Source organism: Podarcis cretensis, assembly GCF_951804945.1.
Source record: "Podarcis cretensis genome assembly, chromosome: 1".
NCBI classification, from domain to species: Eukaryota; Metazoa; Chordata; class Lepidosauria; order Squamata; family Lacertidae; genus Podarcis; species Podarcis cretensis.
Window position 1 is genome coordinate 35,561,030 of NC_137170.1, and position 18,138 is coordinate 35,579,167.

Below are 18,138 nucleotides of genomic sequence, written 5' to 3' on the forward strand. Positions count from 1 at the left end.
CCAGATCCCAGTCTCTCCCTGCACGTCCGGCACTGCCCGGGAGCTTTTTCGTGCGCTGCGTTGGATCCCGCGTGTTCCCAGCGCGTGTCCTCGAGGGACGGCTGGATGAGGCGGCGGCGGCGGCGGCGGCGAGAGAGAGAGAGAGGAAGCCAGGAGGGCGGGAAGGAGGGAGGCGCTGGGCGGGGGCGGAGGCGCCGCTCGCTCCCCGTGGTACGTGTGCACGCTCCCGAGCGGCATGTCCTCGCTTCTCGTATCCGGCGGCGTGTGGCGCGAGCATGGCATTTCCCGCGTGGAGCTCGGGCCCGGCCAGAAGCGGCATGCCGCCGCCGTGGTGAGGCGATGCCGCCCCGCCGGCCGGGAGCGGGACCTGGTCTTGCGCGCAAACCATGGCCTCCTCCGGCGGGGAAGCGGCCCAGCAGCAGCCCCCGGCGGCCGCCCAGCTCCGCGGAGACTCAGTAGAAAGCATGAGGAGAATTTTCATCCGCCACCCGCCCGGGAGCCGCCAGGAGGGGGGCGGAGAGGAGCAGCCTGCCGGGCCGGCCGCAGGCCCCCTCGGAGGCCTCCTGGGCCCCGCTGCGAGCCCGGCGGAGGCCCCGGGCGTCGAGGGCGCTTCGCCCTCCGCCGGCTCTCCGCCTGGCAGCAAAGCTCCTCTCCGGGAGCCCCGCAGAGATGCGCAGAGGCTAGTCTTGCGCTACGTGGTGCCTTGCATGAACGCCTATGGCTTGTGCATAGTCGACCACTTCCTGGGGCACAGGATGGCCGAGAAAATCTTCCAAGAGGTCCTGGCTTTGCACCTGAGTGACAAATTCCAGGACGGCGCCCTGGCGAGCCAGAAGGCGGGCGGCGGCCGAGCCATTCGCGGGGACAAGATTTTGTGGGTTGAGGGCAGTGAGCCGGGCTGTGAAAATATAGGCTACCTCCTGAAAAGAATGGATAAGCTCATCATGTACGCAGATGGCAAGCTGGGGCGCTACAAAATTAGAGGAAGACACAAGGTTAGTAGTTTGCAAGCCCCGACCGAAGTTCACTCCGGGCTCCTCCGGAGTTTCTGATCTCCCTCTCTGCCATTTCATGTACTCTTCCGAGTCTTAACCACGCAATTCCTGGCCGCTCTGCTACCAGCTGCAAACTCGGGCTTGGCTTTTGGTCCATCCGCTCAGATCCTAACCCTAGTTCGATCGCTTTGTGAAACAACTTTAAACCGTGTAGCGTTCACAGTCTGGCAGCCCACGTGGGATTTCCTATATCCACGAACTGGAGAGGTAGTAGCGGGTGATTGTGTATGGCGGGGGGGGGGGTAACCTCACTACGCTTAAAGACACAGTTTCCTTTTTTTTTGCTTTTCCCGCCTTCATCAAAAGTTCCCTAGAGTTATTAACCAGGATTTGTGAGCTACAGTTTCAAGGAGAACAAATTTTCTGAAACACTCGTGCGTGTATATACATATATATATAACCCCGAACATCTTACTTTAACGTTTATACAGTACTGGTAGTTTCTGAAACGATAGTTATCTTGGCAGGCTAGGAGAGTGGCATATTTTCCTAGCTTTTAGGAGAAGAGGAATGAGGTTTAGAATCCAGGTGGTGACAAGTCAGTGAGTGCTTTTTAAACACATCATCTGTAACGAGAGGCTTTTGAAAGCCGGGAACTGGTATTCCGCACGCATGATCTTGTTTGCAAAGCGAATTCCAGCTCTGCAATATGTTTTGTCAGCAGATGATCAGGTGTGAAAAGGGGGGAGGATGTCTTGTAGTGGGAGAGGGAGAGAAAGAAAAGAGGGAGATAAGCACTTGTAACCTCGCTCCCCATCCCTATAGCATTAAGTTGCCAAGAGAAACTCAACTGGCACTTAACGCCCTTATACCCCCCCTCCGTTTGTTTACATTGGCTTGTAGTATGTGACCGTAGTAGAAGCGTACATGCTGGGGGAGAATTCCTCAATGGCGGAGACCACACCCACTCCGAGTTGTAGGCGGCGCATGACGAACCATAAGCCGCGCCTCCTCCAGACACGCGGCTTTTCCTCTCCGCCCTCTCCCCCACGCCTTGATTCCAGCCGTGAACCCTACGCGGGTTGGACGCTTCCGGCGAAGCCCCGCCCCGCCTCCCTTTTGATTGGCTGCCCTCACGTTCCACAGGGCTGCGGGTAGGCGCGGGGAGAGATTGTCCCCGGGACGGGGCTCCACCCACGTGGCGCTCGCCGCAGAAGTAGGAACACATTCTGCACGTAGCAGACGTATTAATCAGAGAGGGGCCATCTGCTGCCTCGGTGAAATAAATTGAAAGGAGTTTGCAGGACTCGGCACCAAAAAAAAAAAAAAAAAATATTAGGGGGAGTGATCACATCAGCAATTGCGGGGTGTTCACACACTGGTCACCCCCGGCCTTAAAACTGGTAGAAAAGAGCTGCTTCAGCTTACTTTTCCAGAAACTGCCTCTCTGCCAAGGCGCTGATCCCCCCCGGTATTGGGTGGAGGTCAGTCCGCGGAAGGCGTGCAGCCACCGTTCACTTCATTAGCAAGCCTTGTGTCGCCCAGGGGCTGGGAGAACCCGAGAAAGGTGGCTGCCGACTGCGCTGAAGACAAAAGTACGACTTTAGCCAAACTTTTGGGCACGCCGGTTTCTCTGACTAGCCGGACACTGATTTGCTCTGCTCGCTTCTCCCAAGAGTTAGGCATCGCTGCTGGCGCGTGTGGCGGATTCAGAGTGTTAGAATCGCTGATAGAAACCAGGTCTCCTGGCGCGCGCTCCGCCGCTTGGCTTGCGGCTCTTGACTTTCTGCTACAAGGGGCGAAATCAGTCGGGTTCATTAAAATGCCACTGGGACATATCATGAGATTAGACCTAGAGAGAATTGCCTTGGACTACATAGTGCCTTGTTTGCATGACATTGGTTTTTGCTACCTGGACAATTTTTTGGGCGACTTGGTAGGAGACTGTGTCCTGGAACGTGTGAAGCAGATGCATTATAACGGGGAGCTGCAGGATGGCCAGCTAGCCGGCAAGCGCAACGGCATCTCCAAAAGACACTTGAGGGGAGACCAGATAAAGTGGATCGCAGGCACTGAAGAGGGATGCGAGGCCATCAACTTTCTCTTGTCACTGATAGACAGACTGGTTATGTACTGTGGAAGTAGACTTGGCAAATACTATGTGAAAGAGAGGTCCAAGGTAAGAAATTCAAATGGGGGAAAATAGCTACTAACACTTCTGATGTAATGGGGACTTTTAATTTAGGAGCCATTCTTGAATGTTTGGGTTGTAAGGGGGTTAATATCCTTATTTGCTTTCATACTGATGCTGGGCTTAATCTTTCCATCATAAACTGCAAAACACAGGTAAGCGATACCAGGGATGGTTTTTATGATCCTCCACCCCAAGTTAAAATCCTAAAAAAGTTTATTGTGAATATGCTCCTTTGGAATCAACTGGATTTACTTACTGGTTTAAGAATTTTTCACTTTTTCAGTGCAGCATGTAAATGGCTATAATTCACACTGGGGCAGCCAATTTGGTTTAAGTGAGATTATAACAGTGTAACTGGCCCTCTTGTCTCCTCCTAGAAGTGGAAATGCAGGGTGTTGCATTTGTGAGGAATTTGTTTTTTAAAAAATATTACTAATAAGAATTGCAATATAGCATTGATTATACACCTTTAGAAGTTTCCTAGAACTACATTGGCAATTCAAAATGATTTTGAATGGTGCCAAAAGTTTGTATAAGTCCATTGCCTAATTAGATTATCCTTGCTTTCCTGTCACTTTCCACTAAGCTCCAGGTTGGGTTCTTGTGGTGGTCATATGCTGAGTGCTTGTCAGGCTCCTGAGCAGCTTAGCTTGTCTTTAGAAAGGTAATAAAGTTAATCCCTAATTTATGCACATATGTACCAGCAGAGGACACTGCACAGCTGAGTAAATAAACAAAATCCACAGCAATTAATAAATTAATTTATGCTGAAAAGTGACCGAAGTGTGGGCCCATGCATAAACTCCTTTTGGTTTGCATTGATCAAACTGATTGCACAGCTTCAACCTTCTGTTAGCAATCAGTTTCATACAATTTAAGCCTTTGCATGTCAGAAGTAAATCCTATTGAGCTCAGTGGAATTTCAACTTACTCCCTGGTTAGTGGAGTTAGGATTGCAGCTGTGGAATGCGAAACATATCTGGAAGTGACAACAAAAATCCTGATTAATGGCCATGAGAGGACGTTCTGTAACAGTAGTTAGATTGGTTTCCTTCTTCCTTAGTTTCAGACTTCATTGAAATCACTAGATAAATTATTTCATTGCTTTTCCTTCCTTCCCTACCACTCAAGAGGTAAAGAAGTAAAATAATGTCATGCATATGTTCAGTTGAACAAAAGCAGTTTTGACAAAAGCCAGCACATTAGCTAGTTTTTGAAAAGTTGTTTGGGACTTTCTTCCTCACTTCTGTGTTGCTTATTATTCCAGCATCCTTCATGCTAATGAATGAATAGTTTTACTAGAACTCAACTTTAGGTAGTGACTAAACCTAGCAGTTCGAAAGCACCTCCGGGTGCAAGTAGATAAATAGGGACCGCTTACCAGCGGGAAGGTAAACGGCGTTTCCGTGTGCGGCTCTGGCTCTGGCTCTGGCTCTGGCCAGAGCAGCGATGTCACGCTGGCCACGTGACCCGGAAGTGTCTCCGGACAGCGCTGGCCCCTGGCCTCTTAAGTGAGATGGGTGCACAACCCCAGAGTCTGTCAAGACTGGCCCGTACGGGCAGGGGTACCTTTACCTTTACCTAAGCCTACAGAAGTATATCTGTAACTCTGCTATAGGCTTAATTATTTACGGTGCAATCCTATGCCTGTATGAAGTAAGTCTCATTGATTCAAATGAGGCGTACTCCCAGGTAAGTGGGTATGGGATTAAAGTCTTTGGGTTGTGTGCAACTAACTTTGAATTAGAGTAGACCCAGTGAGCCATTGCTTTTAACATCAATGGGTCTACTCTGAGTCAAAGTTGACTACAACCCCATGAATCACAAATAGGACTTGCAACAGAATATTGCAGTGTGGACTGGGTGTATTCAGAGTTCCAGACAACAATGGCCTTTTGCAAGACACTTCATTTGCCCTGGTTTTGTCTTCCCAGTCAGCCAGTGTGCTATGGCTACCAAGCATGCTCAGTAGGCTAGTTGGTGGTTTCCCCTCCTCTTACTTTTTTGGGGTGATATTTTACATTTTTGTGTTTCAGCAAACCTTGGGACTCTTCTGAACCTCTTATGTATTGATGCATTTTGGCTACAGTCTAATGAGTTTGCTGTTAGCATATAGAATTCTTAGATTTGCTTATGTTTATCACAGAAGTAGAAGTTAAACTGAGTTAAAAGTGATCAACCATCACTCTGACTGCTAGTAAGCATAGCCACAATCTGTGTACAGTTTTAGCTATCTACGTAAAGCTGTCTTAAGGTGGTGATTGTACGCATGCTTACTAGGGAATAAATCCTGGCTGAATTAAATAGGACTTGTAAGCAAAGATGCTTAGAACCGTGGAGCACAGGAGATGGAACATCATGGGGGAATGAATATGGAAGAGAAATCATAACACACATTGCACACATTGGGAAGTTACATACTATATTCATGTTAGAAGCTGATTTAAGCCTCAGTCTTGAAAATAATCTATGGCCACAATGATTCACACACTTAACCTGGAGCCAAGTCCCATTGAACTCAGTTGGACCACTTCTGAGAAGATGTGCATAGGATGTCACTGTAAGTTTATTTACTTAATTGTATTTATATTCCACCACCTTCTCCAAGGAGCTCATGTTGACACACATTGTCCAAACTCTCCTCCTCTAATCCTTGCCAGATCCATGTGAGGTGGGTTAGGCTGAGAGGCAGTGACTGGCCAAGGTCACCCAGTGAGCTTCATGGCCAAGTGGGAATTTGAACCCTGGACTCTCGGGTCTTAGCCTGACACTCTAACCACTATAACACACAGGCTCTCAGTTTAAGATTGTTGCTTTAGGCTGTAAGCTGATAACATACTTGGTGTAAGTCCCATTGAACTCAAATGAGGAAGGGCTATAGCTGTACCTAGGGGTTGATGAAACCCCTGCAGGGTCACAGACCCCTGTGTGTGTGTGTGTGTGTGTGTGTGTGTGTACATACAATATTCAACTGTCTGGTGTTTGAGTCCTACCACACTACCTGGAGTGGGATGCGGGTGGCGCTGTGGATTAAACCACAGAGCCTAGGACTTGCTGATCAGAAGGATGGCGGTTCAAATCCCCACGACGGGGTGAGTTCCTGTTGCTCGGTCCCTGCTCCTGCCAACCTAGCAGTTCGAAAGCACGTCAATGCTGGCCACATGACCCGGAAGCTGTACGCCGCCTCCCTCAGCCAATAAAGCGAGATGAGCGCCGCAACCCCAGAGTCAGCCATGACTGGACCTAATGGTCAGGGGTCCCTTTACCTTTACACCACCTGGAGTGCCCCTGCCCAGCTCAGCACCTCTTTGTCCTGCAGAAGAAATCTGCCAGGATCTCCTGCATAAAAAGCTGCTGCTGCAGAAGGGACAGAATAATACTAGAATAAGGCTCTTCGTTGCCTTTCTGAATTTTTCTCACGTCAACTTGGTTTATAAAGTCTGGACTGACTCTGCTTCTGTATAGGGAGCAGTGCAAGCCTAGTCTGAAGTATGTCCCGCTTGGAATATAGGAAGTGGCTTTATACCTCGGCCCATCTAGCTCACTATTATTTGACTAACAACAGCTCTCAAAGATTTCAGGCAGGAGTCTCCCCCAGCACTACCTGAAGATGCAGACGTATGCATTAGTTTTCAGTAAGGTTGATGTCAACTTTCCCAGTTGCATTATGCGTTCGCGTTTTGCATGTCACACAGAGTCTTAGTAGTAGTAGAAGTGAAGAGGAAATCCCAGTCCGGTTGAAGGAAGTCCTCTTGGCTGCTTGAAATCATGACAAATCAAAGTGAGGTATTTATATAAAACTAGGACTAGCAACTAATCCTTATGGTAAATGTCTGCTACTCCCAAGTATTCAGGCCAAAGAAATATTTACATGCCGGCATCATTTCAGTCAGCAATTACATATGAAAGGCAGACAGTTTGAAACATCGTGCTGCTAAAAGTAAACACTACTGTAGTTCAGGGCTGCAGCCTAAAATGCGCAGTACCTCACAAGGTGGTAATTTCCACAAGCAGACTATCTAAAGTAGAATTTAACATGAGTGTGAATGTTTAATCTCCTGTTCTCACCAGTGACACAGTGGTCCTGCCTTCCAATGTGTGCTCCATGCTATCTATATCACAGTTAGGTTTACCTTCCCACCCCCTCCCCGGTACTACCATGCAATTTGTCATTGTTACTTTGAACTTTCAGAAACTCTGGACAATAATCCAAACCAGGCTTGGGTACTCCTCCCTGTCTCTCCCCTTTCCTTCTCATGCTCTCATTCTCTATCTATCTATTTATTTAATTTCTATGCTACTCTTCATCCAGGGAACACTGGGCAGTTTACAATATAAAAACACAAAAATACATAGCATAGTAACAAAAAACAGTAACACACACACACACACACACACACACACACACGTTTAAAGGGTCATAGATGGTTTAATTCAGGCATAGGCAAACTGGGCCCTCCAGATATTTTTTGGGACTACAACTCCCATCATCCCAAGCTAACAGGACCAGTCATCAGGGATGATGGGAATTGTAGTCTCAAAACATCTGGAGGGCTGAGTTTGCCTATGCCTGGTTTAATTTAATATGAAGAAGGGCTTCAGATGATAATTGCAGGGTCTGGGTCAGTTCATATCGGTTACTCTAACCATAGTTTGCCATGATATTCATATTGGAGAAATGATGGTTTATGTATTGTTTTATTTATCTATGACATTTAGAGTCTAATCTTTGCCAAATGGCCGCAGGGTGAAAATATATAACATCATTAACACACAATACAACAATAAAAAATCCACAGCTACTGCAAAAGTCTTTGGTTGTTATCAGAGTATCAGTAGTATTGGTGTTGATGCTAAGCACCAAACTATAATTTGAAGTCATGGTTTGAAGCAGGTTTGCAAACCATGGTTTGTTGGTTGATGCCATAGCTAAACATACTTGCCATAGTTCATTGGTGGAGCATCTGCTATGCATGCAGAAGGTCCCAGGTTATGTCTCTGGTTAAAGGTTTTCAGGTTGCAGGGCTGGGGAAGATCCCAAAGAGCTGCTGCTACGCAAAGTAAACAATATTGAGCTCGATGAGCCAGTGCTCTGAATCAGTACATGTCGCTTTTATGTGTTATGTGTCCATTATCCCATCATTACCATCAATTTCCGTGGAGCTGCTTTGGAAAACTTATTGGTTGATTCATAGTGGTTTATGTTCATGTCCACAAGTGTGTCTAAGGCTTGACCTGATAAGAAAACAATCTTTTTCAAGACTGTATCATTGTTGAGTATTGGGAGCTTAGCTTGGTGAGCTATATCTGTGCCTTTTCTAATTCCCAAGGCTTATTAACCCATTTTATAAACCTTTGCATTGCTCTTTTGGCATATTACAGCAGGAAAAACCTCATTGCACCTGTGATACTGCAACGGTCTTTGACACTGTACTGTGCAGCTGTTGCAGTACCCCAGCACATGTGTGTGTGGGTCCAGAGGTTGTCTCCAGTGATGTTTCTCCATTGACAGAAGGCACTTTGATCCAGCAGACGCTTCCCTCAGCTGCAGGAGGAGGCTGGTGATTTTCTCGAATTCCCCTAATCGCTGCCTGTGTTCCAAAAACATGGGATGCTTCAGAACAGCATGGGAGGTGGTGCTAGGGATTGTAGGGGAGCAGGGAATCGGCAAAAGTCATCTCCTTCTCTGTTCCACAGACGGAAGTCTTCACTGGTGTGAGGGGCAACATTGAATGCATACCTTGGAAATAGGCACTTAAGCACTTGTTTATTGCAAGTTTTTTTTGTACTGCCTTTCACTATAAAGATCCAAAGCATAGCAAGTCCTAGAGCTAAATGATCAGTGCATATTTCTGTGGACATAAATATATTTTGTCCAAAATCCGAGGTCAAAGCTTTCTGTAAATGGAAAGCACTTCCACCAAAATGAGATAATGATATAAAAAGGTAGAAAGTTTCCACCCCAGAGAATATTGAGCAGCAGCTTGTCTTCGTGCAAAAAAGCCACATATTTTTACTCAAAATCAGAGTGAGTTTGTTGGCACAGAGTGTGTAAGAAAAAAAGTGGGGGGGGGGGGCTGGCATGACTAAAAAGCAGGGTGTAAACTGTTACATTGATTTAATCACTTTGTATTTATTCTGCTCATTTTTAATCTAGGTATTTTTTCCTTAGGTCAGAATTGTTAAGTTGTTGTTCATTGGACCTCTTCATGTGACTTTACAATTTTTGTATAAATTTTTAATCTGTTTATTTCTATCATTTCATTCCCTGCTTGGGGACTGAACTTATCCATTGAAGAGCAGGCTATGAATACTGTCCAGTAAATAAATAAAGGTGATTGTCTCAAACAAGCAATCCTTCAATGCATATCTGATGGGGTACTGGCTGCTTCAGATGCCCTGCCGAACATTTGAATGAATTCTCAAGCGACATCTGTGTTACAAAGGCCTGCTTTGTTGGCAGTGCAGATGGACTTGAGGTGAGCATGATGCACACATTCTTGTTCAGATCTGTATCGGCATGTACCTGAAATGACTCTGGCATGTGAGAAACAACTAATGCAGCATTAAGTCCTGAAAGATCCCATAGCCTCTTTGCGGTAGTCTACTTCTAGTACTCCTCTTAATATTGTCTTGAAATGGTTCCTCTGCTGTCAGGGTACAGGAAAAGTAATGAATATGCACAGGGCTGGATCTGAGAAACCATGGCGTGATGAAGCAGAACAGCCTCTGCACAGCTAAAGTGGAAGATTGGAGGGGAGGCAAAACCTTGCTCCATACTATACTGCAGTAATTTTGTCTGCCTGCACTTTCAGCTGGTAGAGTAGGAAGGTCCACAGTGGAGAAGTGATGCTGGCCTCAAACCATTTAATTTAGTCAGGAGGATCTGCCCCATCACATTGTGGGTTTAGACTGCTGTTAGTTGCACTTGGGTCCCATTGAAATCAGTGAGACTTCACTTGCACATGACTAACTTTTCACGTTTGATGGTATCTAAGTGCGACTAAAGTGCATCTAAAGCTATGGTTTTCCCAGTAGTGATGTATGGAAGTGATGTATGGAAGTGAGAGCTGGACCATAAAGAAGGCTGATCGCCAAAGAATTGATGCTTTTGAATTATGGTGCTGGAGGAGACTCTTGAGAGTCCCATGGATTGCAAGAAGATCAAACCTATCCATTCTTAAGGAAATCAGCCCTGAGTGCTCACTGGAAGGACAGATCCTGAAGCTGAAGCTCCAATACTTTGGCCACTTCATGAGAAGAGAAGACTCTCTGGAAAAGACCCTGATGTTGGGAAAGATGGAGGGCACAAGGAGAAGGGGACGACAGAGGACGAGATGGTTGGACAGTGTTCTCGAAGCTACCAGCATGAGTTTGACCAAACTGCGGGAGGCAGTGGAAGACAGGAGTGCCTGGCATTCTCTGGTCCATGGGGTCACGAAGAGTCAGACACGACTAAATGACTAAACAACAACAAGTGCGACTAGCTTAGCCTGGTTCCAATACATAATGACTCTGTCTCACTGTTGCAGCTGTATTTATCTCAGTTAAGGAAGTCAGGAACTACTATTACTATACATGAAGTCACATAAAAAACATGAGTTCCAGAAGTGCAAACTTATTCCTGTTCTGGGCCTGAAGCATAAGAAGCAGCATGATTTATTACTGGGTTGTTGAAGAGCACCGCCTTTGGAACTATAATTGTTTATTATAGGTTACAAAGGATTTTGATGATACTTGCATAGCAGCATGCTTTGCAATTAGTTTACAATGGAACATCTGATGAAGACTGCCATCCTGGAGAAATATGCATAATTTGTCTTTCTTTTTTTCTAATGAAATGCACATGTTTTGGCATAATGGCCGGGCTCAAATCTCCTGGCTAACTGTCAGCATGCCCGGTGTTCATCAGACTGAGTCGAGAGCCACTGGAATTGTAAATACAACAGACAAGTCATTTTATGATTATCGGACAGAGGAATTCAGCTTTGGCAGAGATCCTGGAGCAGTTGCCATAGCTGTGTCTCAGAGCTGATCTTTAGATCTATGTTTATCAAGCAAGATTAGTTAGCCTGGTTGATTATATACAGGAATAGGGTTTTTGTCGTCTTCTTCTCCTTCTCCTTCTTCTCCTCCTCCTCCAAATATTTGAGGCATTAAAACTCTCTGCAATTTGACACACCTTTATTTTTTCCTCATTCCAACTGCATTCTCAGTTCTTTTATGCAACAGCACTCCTTTTATATGACTATATTCCACATACAACTTTCCAAAGTAGGTCTTGGGTTTCTGTAAGGTGATTTAGAAGGCAGGGCTGGCCTTCTCAGGGGCAGATGCTGAGGAGAGGTGCTGGAGGACTGGGTTGTGTGTGCCACAGGAACTGCCTTTCCCCCTAAGCTAGCCTGTTGCCTTCAGGTGTGGTGGAGGATGCTGTCCCATTGCCAATGTTGGAATAAGATTCTGCTGGTCCCATTGGTTTCTATACGTAGAATGTGGGAGGAAGGCGCCTTTGGGAAGCAAAATGCCATTAGCCAGTTTTGAAAGACTGTTTGATTTGGATACGGGAGACATATATTCAAAATTTTGAACTGCTATGAAGTTGTGTTCAGCACAATGCCAGTATGCATGGTATTTAATGTACATTGCATAAGCAGGTTTCCTGCTCCATAGGCTGGACAGATTAAAAGAAAATGGGAAGAGAAGGCAGGACAGTGAGAATAGCTCAGTTGGTAGAGCATGAGACTCTTAATCTCAGGGCTGTGGGTTTGAGCCCCGCATTGGGAAAAAGAGTCCTTCTTTGCAGGGGGTTGGGCTAGATGACCCTCATGGTCCCTTCGAATTCTACAATTCTATGATTCTAAGGGTAGCAGGAAAATACGTGCAAATCCACTTCGATGTACCCAGACTTGATTTCTGTAGGAGGCAAGGACTAAAAGGAGTAAGCCACAGGTTTCACAGAAAAGACAAGTTTTGAAGAGAAAGAGAGAGGTTGATTCTAAACCAGGCTTCCTCAACTTCGGCCCTCCAGATGTTTTGAGACTACAATTCCCATCATCTCTGACCACTGGTCCTGCTAGCTAGGGATCATGGGAGTTGTAGGCCAAAAACATCTGGAGGGCCGAGGTTGAGGAAGCCTGTTCTATATTCATGACCTAGGAGTGAATTTCCATCATAAGAATGAGTCTTGGACAAATGTGCTCCTCTCATCTTGGCCTTTCTCACAGGTTATTGTGGAAGATGTATTCAGTTATAATTGTACAAGGATCTGTACATTTGCAATAGAAACGATGAATGGATATAATCCACATACATTGTCTGTATACTAATTTTAAGGATAATTTGTTCTCTTTAGATTTTGTTCCATGGGCACAGAACTACTTGGAGGGCACACAGTGAAGTTGTTGTTGTTTATTGAATTTAGTTAGTATCTGAACAATCAGATTTGGTTAATGAAGAATGTCGTTCCAGAAACATTTGTGTGAACCATGATAGTACATGAGCCTGTCACCCACTTAATGTGAATGAATGAGGGCAGTGGTGTAGAAGAATCCATTTGCCCAAATATAACCATCTAATTTCGGGGTGTGGTGTCCCCAACTTGCTCCATGCCCACCAGAATGTTCCTTGAGGATAACTAAGTCACCAAGAGTCGGACACGACTAAACAACTAAACAACAACAACAACAACAACAAGTCACCAATTGTCCCAGCATTCTTGGTACCTACTCCCACCAAACCATGCTTGGACCTTTTATTACCATTCCATCTTACTCTACTCAAAAACATATGGCCCTCCCTCCACTCTGATCTAGGATATGGAGCAGTTTAAACATACTCACTGCTCTTTCTTTCTGTTCCTATTGGGTCCAAGCTATAGGTTGCCTAAGTTGCTTCAGCTGAAGCATGAAGTCACTGGACTATTTCTATCTGCTTCACTGCTTTGTTTTAAAATCAGGTTGTTAATCAGGTCCCCTAATCGGTCACATTGTCATTGACGTTGCCAATTCTTCTTTTCTGCTTCCTGTAGAAAGGTATTGTGTAAATTGCTTAAACTGTATGTGACCTTTTCCTGTGAACTAAACAGAGAATATGCCTTTTGCTCATAGTCATCATAGACTCCTGAATACTTGCAGGAACTGAATTTTCATATGTCCAGGAGAACTTCATTATGAAAATATAATGACAGTATGTTTCTAAATCCACAAGGAAATGCAAATGCAAGGGGGTAGATTTGCAGGGCAGAATTTTCAGGGTGAGTGCATCTGCATTTCTTCCTTCACTCCCTTTCCCCAAGCCATTCCCTTAGCCACGGTCTTGGTAGTCTTGTTTCTAGTTTTGGAGCTCAGCTGGTGGGGGGCTGGTTCTTCCAAGATCTGTGTTTGATACACTGCACAGCCCTTCCCAACAGTCATTGGCGGAAGGAGGTTGAGGACTCTCATTCACTGGAGGTTTTTAAGCAGAGCTTGGATGGCCATCTGTCTTGGATGCTTTAGTTGAGATTCCTGCATTGCAGGGGGTTGGACCAGATGATGGTTTGGGTCCCTTCCAACTCTACAATTCTATGAAGGGCTATCAAGTACCGTATTTTTCGCCCTATAGGACGCACTTTTTCCCCTCCAAAAATGAAGGGGAAATGTGGGTGCGTCCTATGGGGCGAATACAGGCTCTCGCTCTCCAGGCTTCAGGAAGCTCTGCGCAACCCTCCGGAGCCCGGCGCCAAGATGTGAGGAAGCCTCAGCGCGCCCGGGCTTCGCACAGCTGTCCACAATCCTGGGTAGACGGGCGCGGCTCCCTAGGCTTGCGGCTAGCAGGCTCTTCTGGGGGTTGGGGTCGGGGGAAGCTCGGGCTTCCCCTGCACCAGCCCCGTGCCTGGGGGGGAAATAATTTTTTTTCTTTATTTCCCCCCCCAAAAAAAAACTAGGTGCGTCCTATAGGGCGGTGCGTCCTATGGGGCGAAAAATACGGTATTTATTTTCATGCAAACTGTCCCTGGTATTCAGCCTTGGCAACTCCAGACAGACCTGGGAGAAGTTCATTGTCTGAAACCTTGGACAGTTTCCGAGTGTACAGAGTAGCACAACTTACATGTTAGTAGAATATGATTGTCATGCACTTTTACCCTCAACCATGACATTGCTCCTATCTGTGTCATGCACTGTGTCTGTAAAGAAACCCTGATGTGTGTGAGCTGCTTCTCAGTTGAGGCTCCACACCACTGGGGCATCTTCACAACCAGGTGCTCTGATCATGTGGAGCCCCCTACTCCCAGGGAGCTCATATTTTGGTTTTTGGTTGTTGCAGGAAGCAGGGCTGATGTCAGGGGTGTGGCTAAAATGTGGCTCTGCTCCAAGTCAACATGCCATTGAAATCCACACAAGCAATCTGTGGATAGGTCTAATATTGCTCTAGGTGGACTAGTGGCCTGATTTGGTATAAGGCAACTCCCTATCCCTGTGTTCCAAAACCAGTATAATTTGCTTATGTGTTTTAATGCAATTATTTTCACCCCCAGAAATGTGTGTTTTTTAAAAAATGAATAATGCATTAAAATGTCCCTAATGAATGGAAAGGCACGGATGTTCATTACACTGATTGATGCAGGCAAGTGCGTCTGCTGAAAGGCAAACCTGTTTGTTTGCAGAAGGAATTCCAGGTGTCTAATTGAGTTAACAATTTACTTTGGTATCTTTATTTCCTTCTAGAATCAGCTGCTTCAGTAAATGTCATTCTTCAAAAGCTTATGGGCAAGAGGGAATGAAAACGCCGGTCTTGCTAGGGGCTCCAGTTTATGCATAGATCTTCCATCTTGGGTCAGACAGAAAATTAATCGTATGTTAGCAGGAAGTTAAATTAATGAATAGTTCTGCTATTATAGGTTCTGATTTTGCAGTCTGTGTTAAAAGTATGGATGCTGTTGGCAGCTTGAATGGAAAGCTGTGCCAACCCTGCTTGCATTGCTTTGCATTGGTGTTCCTGTGCCTATTGCCTGTATTTTGCTTCCTAAGCAGGGGTGCCAACTTATAAAAAATATTGGGGGGGGGCGGGGGCCCATACCGACTTATAAAAAATATTGGGGGGGCCCAAGACCTCCAAACCGCTGCTGCTGGGGGAACGAAAGGGGCGAGCCCCGGGCTGCCCCAACCTTAAGTGAACCTGTGAGGGCCCGCCCTTTGCGGCAGCCGATTGGCTGCCGCCGTGGGCGGTGAATATTAATGAGCTAGGGGGAATCCCCGCTTCTCGCGGGGCTGACGCCAGCCCCGCGAGATTGTTGATGGGTCGAGAGCCCGCAACCCCACCCCCTCTCTAGATCGGGAGTGGCTTTGTTTTAACTCATTACTGAATGTATTTTAAAAGGTAACTATCGTCAAACAAGGAAAATAAAAAATACCAACATAATTTTGTGATTTTACAAAGCATAATACAACTAATAATTTTCTTAAATTATTGGGGGGGCAGAGCCCCCCCAAACGAATTTTTGAGGGGGCTTGGGCCCCCTCAGGCCCCATGGAGTCGGCGCCTATGTTCCTAAGCTCTCTGTCCCTGATCCACTTCTTGCCCCACAGCCACTTCTTGTCCTGGAACCCCTGCAGAGAACACCCACTCCCTGTCTGAGACCCTGGAGAGCTACTGCCAGTCAGTGTCAGCAGTACAGTGGTACCTTGGTTCTCAAACTTAAACCGTTCTGGAATTCCTTTGCAAAACCAAAATGTTCCAAAACCAAGGCGCGCTTTCCCATAGAAAGTAATGCAAAATGGATTAATCCGTTCCAGACTTTTAAAAACAACCCCTAAAACAGTAATTCAACATGAAATCTTCTGTGTAACAAGACCATTGATCCATAAAATGAAAGCGATAATTAATGTACTGCAGTCACACAATAATCAATCAGTCAGTCATTGCCTGAACTGGGTTCCACACAGTCACAAAAACAAAAGAGACACAAAAACACAAAATAAATAGCAAAACCAGACAGACCTCATCGTAACACTCAAAATGGAAGTTTGGAACTCAAAACGGAAGCGTAGCACTCAAAATGGAACACATTCGGCTTCTGCAAAAAGTTCACAAACCGGAACACTTACTTCCGGGTTCCAAGTTGTTTGAGTACCAATGCGCTTGAGAACCAAGGTACCACTGTACTGAACTAAATGGACTAATGGCCTGACTTAGCTTCCTATGACACCTTTTTTTTTTTTAGCAACAAAAATAATTCTTTAGTTTCGTTAATTAAAATTAGATATTATACAAACTAGTAGTGAACATGCATGCATTGTAGTTTGCATAAGTGGATGTAGGCACACCCTTAGCTCACTGACTTTGATCCAGAGAAATGCTCTATTTGGTTCCCCATTACTTTTGCCTTTGTTTTTCAAACAGTGATATCTTATGGGCGGTGCTGCTGCTGCTGTTTGGAAAACAAAATCTGCACCCCCTTCCCATTTGGGCCAACTCTTCTTCTTGCTCTCACGGACGTGCTGGAACACAGGCGTTATTTCGTAACAGGTTTCGTTGAAACTGCTGCGACTTCCTCCCATGTAAATGGGACTTAATTCCACTTAATACGTGCTGGATCAAGGTCTGGTGCAAGCACTCATTTGTAGCAACGAAAGCAATTTTTTGGCTATAAAAACCGATTACTGCCAGCTAATATTTTCATCAAAATAATCGCTTCGCTGATTGCAGTGTTTAGTTATGACTGTGTGCTTGGCGGCATTCGACTTAAGACTAGAGTCTGCTTTATTGCCTGAGATACATATAGGTAATGCTGCTAATTGTATTTGCAATAGCGCCCGGGATGTTGTATAGATGAGGGACAGCATTGTACGAAGCACTTCACAAAGAGATTGGGAGATAGATAGGCAAGCCGGCATGCTTTGTGCTCACGGTCTGATTCTGTGAGCATTTAAACAATTGTCAGACACTTAAGTATGAAGCAAGGCCTTGATGTGATAAGCTCTACCTCGCCTGGGGGGGAACTTCTGCTTGTTGAGACCTTGGCTGATAGCAGAGCTTCTTGAAAGTTCCCGTAGGCCTTCAGGGGACTCTCCTGTGAAGTGTGGGCTTACGTGGCCCATGGAAACAAAAGGTGAATGTCGTAAGTAGGAGCTTCATTCCTTCTTACCCACATAGTGTAGTCTAGTCCATTTTGAAGGTTCAGTTTGCTTGGGAGGATGAGGCATATTAGTCCTTTTGGTGCCATCGTGAAAACCCACCCCCAGTTTACAGGCCAAGAAGCAATGGTTCAGAAGAAGCATCAGTGAGCACAGAGTGTGCTGTTCTAAAGCAGACTTAGTGCAGGCTCCAGAGTTCAGTGAGCTATAATAACTGCTGGCAGTTTCTACCGTGCTTCTTGTACCAGCACCCAACCAGCACTATTTCAGAGCAATTGGCTTCTTTAAAAGAGGATTAGACAAAAGGATAAGGCTATTAATGGCTGCTAGACACAATGTTCAGCTTCCATTGTCAGAAGCAGGATGCTTCTTCTGAATGGTAGTTCCTGGGAATCACAAGTGCGGACAGCACTGTTGCAGGCAGCGTTCAAAATTCACCAGGTGCCAGGCACATTTTGCACTTGGCTGCTGGCCACTTGTGACCAAGTGAAGATGCCCAGACACCAAGGATGATGCCATATGGAGGTCCGTGCCTGGGGATCCTTGGATCTTACACCTCCTGTATAATTATATCTGCACAATCAGAATGAATTTCAGGAGCCCCAAAGTCTTATTGAAGAATGCATACAACTTTCAAGCCATCAGGCTCAAAAATGGCAACTAGGCATTCCGTTTTGGCAATTGTAACCCTGGTTGGCTGTTGCGAGAACAGGATTCTGGAGTTAATGGGCCATTGGCCTGATTCAGCAGGCTCTTATGGTGTTTCTTCAGACTTATCCCCCTTTGCATCCCATATCACGGGTCAGTCAAGCTGGCCTTGGGCACTCATTTGAATTGC

At 45.8% G+C, this 18,138-nt stretch overlaps 1 protein-coding gene across 2 annotated transcripts in view; it reads left to right on the top strand.

Moving 5' to 3' along the window:
- The first annotated feature begins 315 nt into the window (after nucleotides 1-315).
- Nucleotides 316-18,138, top strand: part of EGLN3 (egl-9 family hypoxia inducible factor 3) — a 40,717-nt gene continuing 22,894 nt past the window's right edge. The window contains exon 1 of one of the 2 annotated variants that reach the window (XM_079955202.1): nucleotides 316-995. In XM_079955202.1, the coding sequence (XP_079811328.1) occupies nucleotides 387-995 (609 nt within the window). In that variant the 5' untranslated portion in view covers nucleotides 316-386. Of the gene's footprint in view, nucleotides 996-2,183; nucleotides 3,175-18,138 lie in introns of those variants that run through there. The other variant, XM_079955203.1, reaches the window with a different exon arrangement.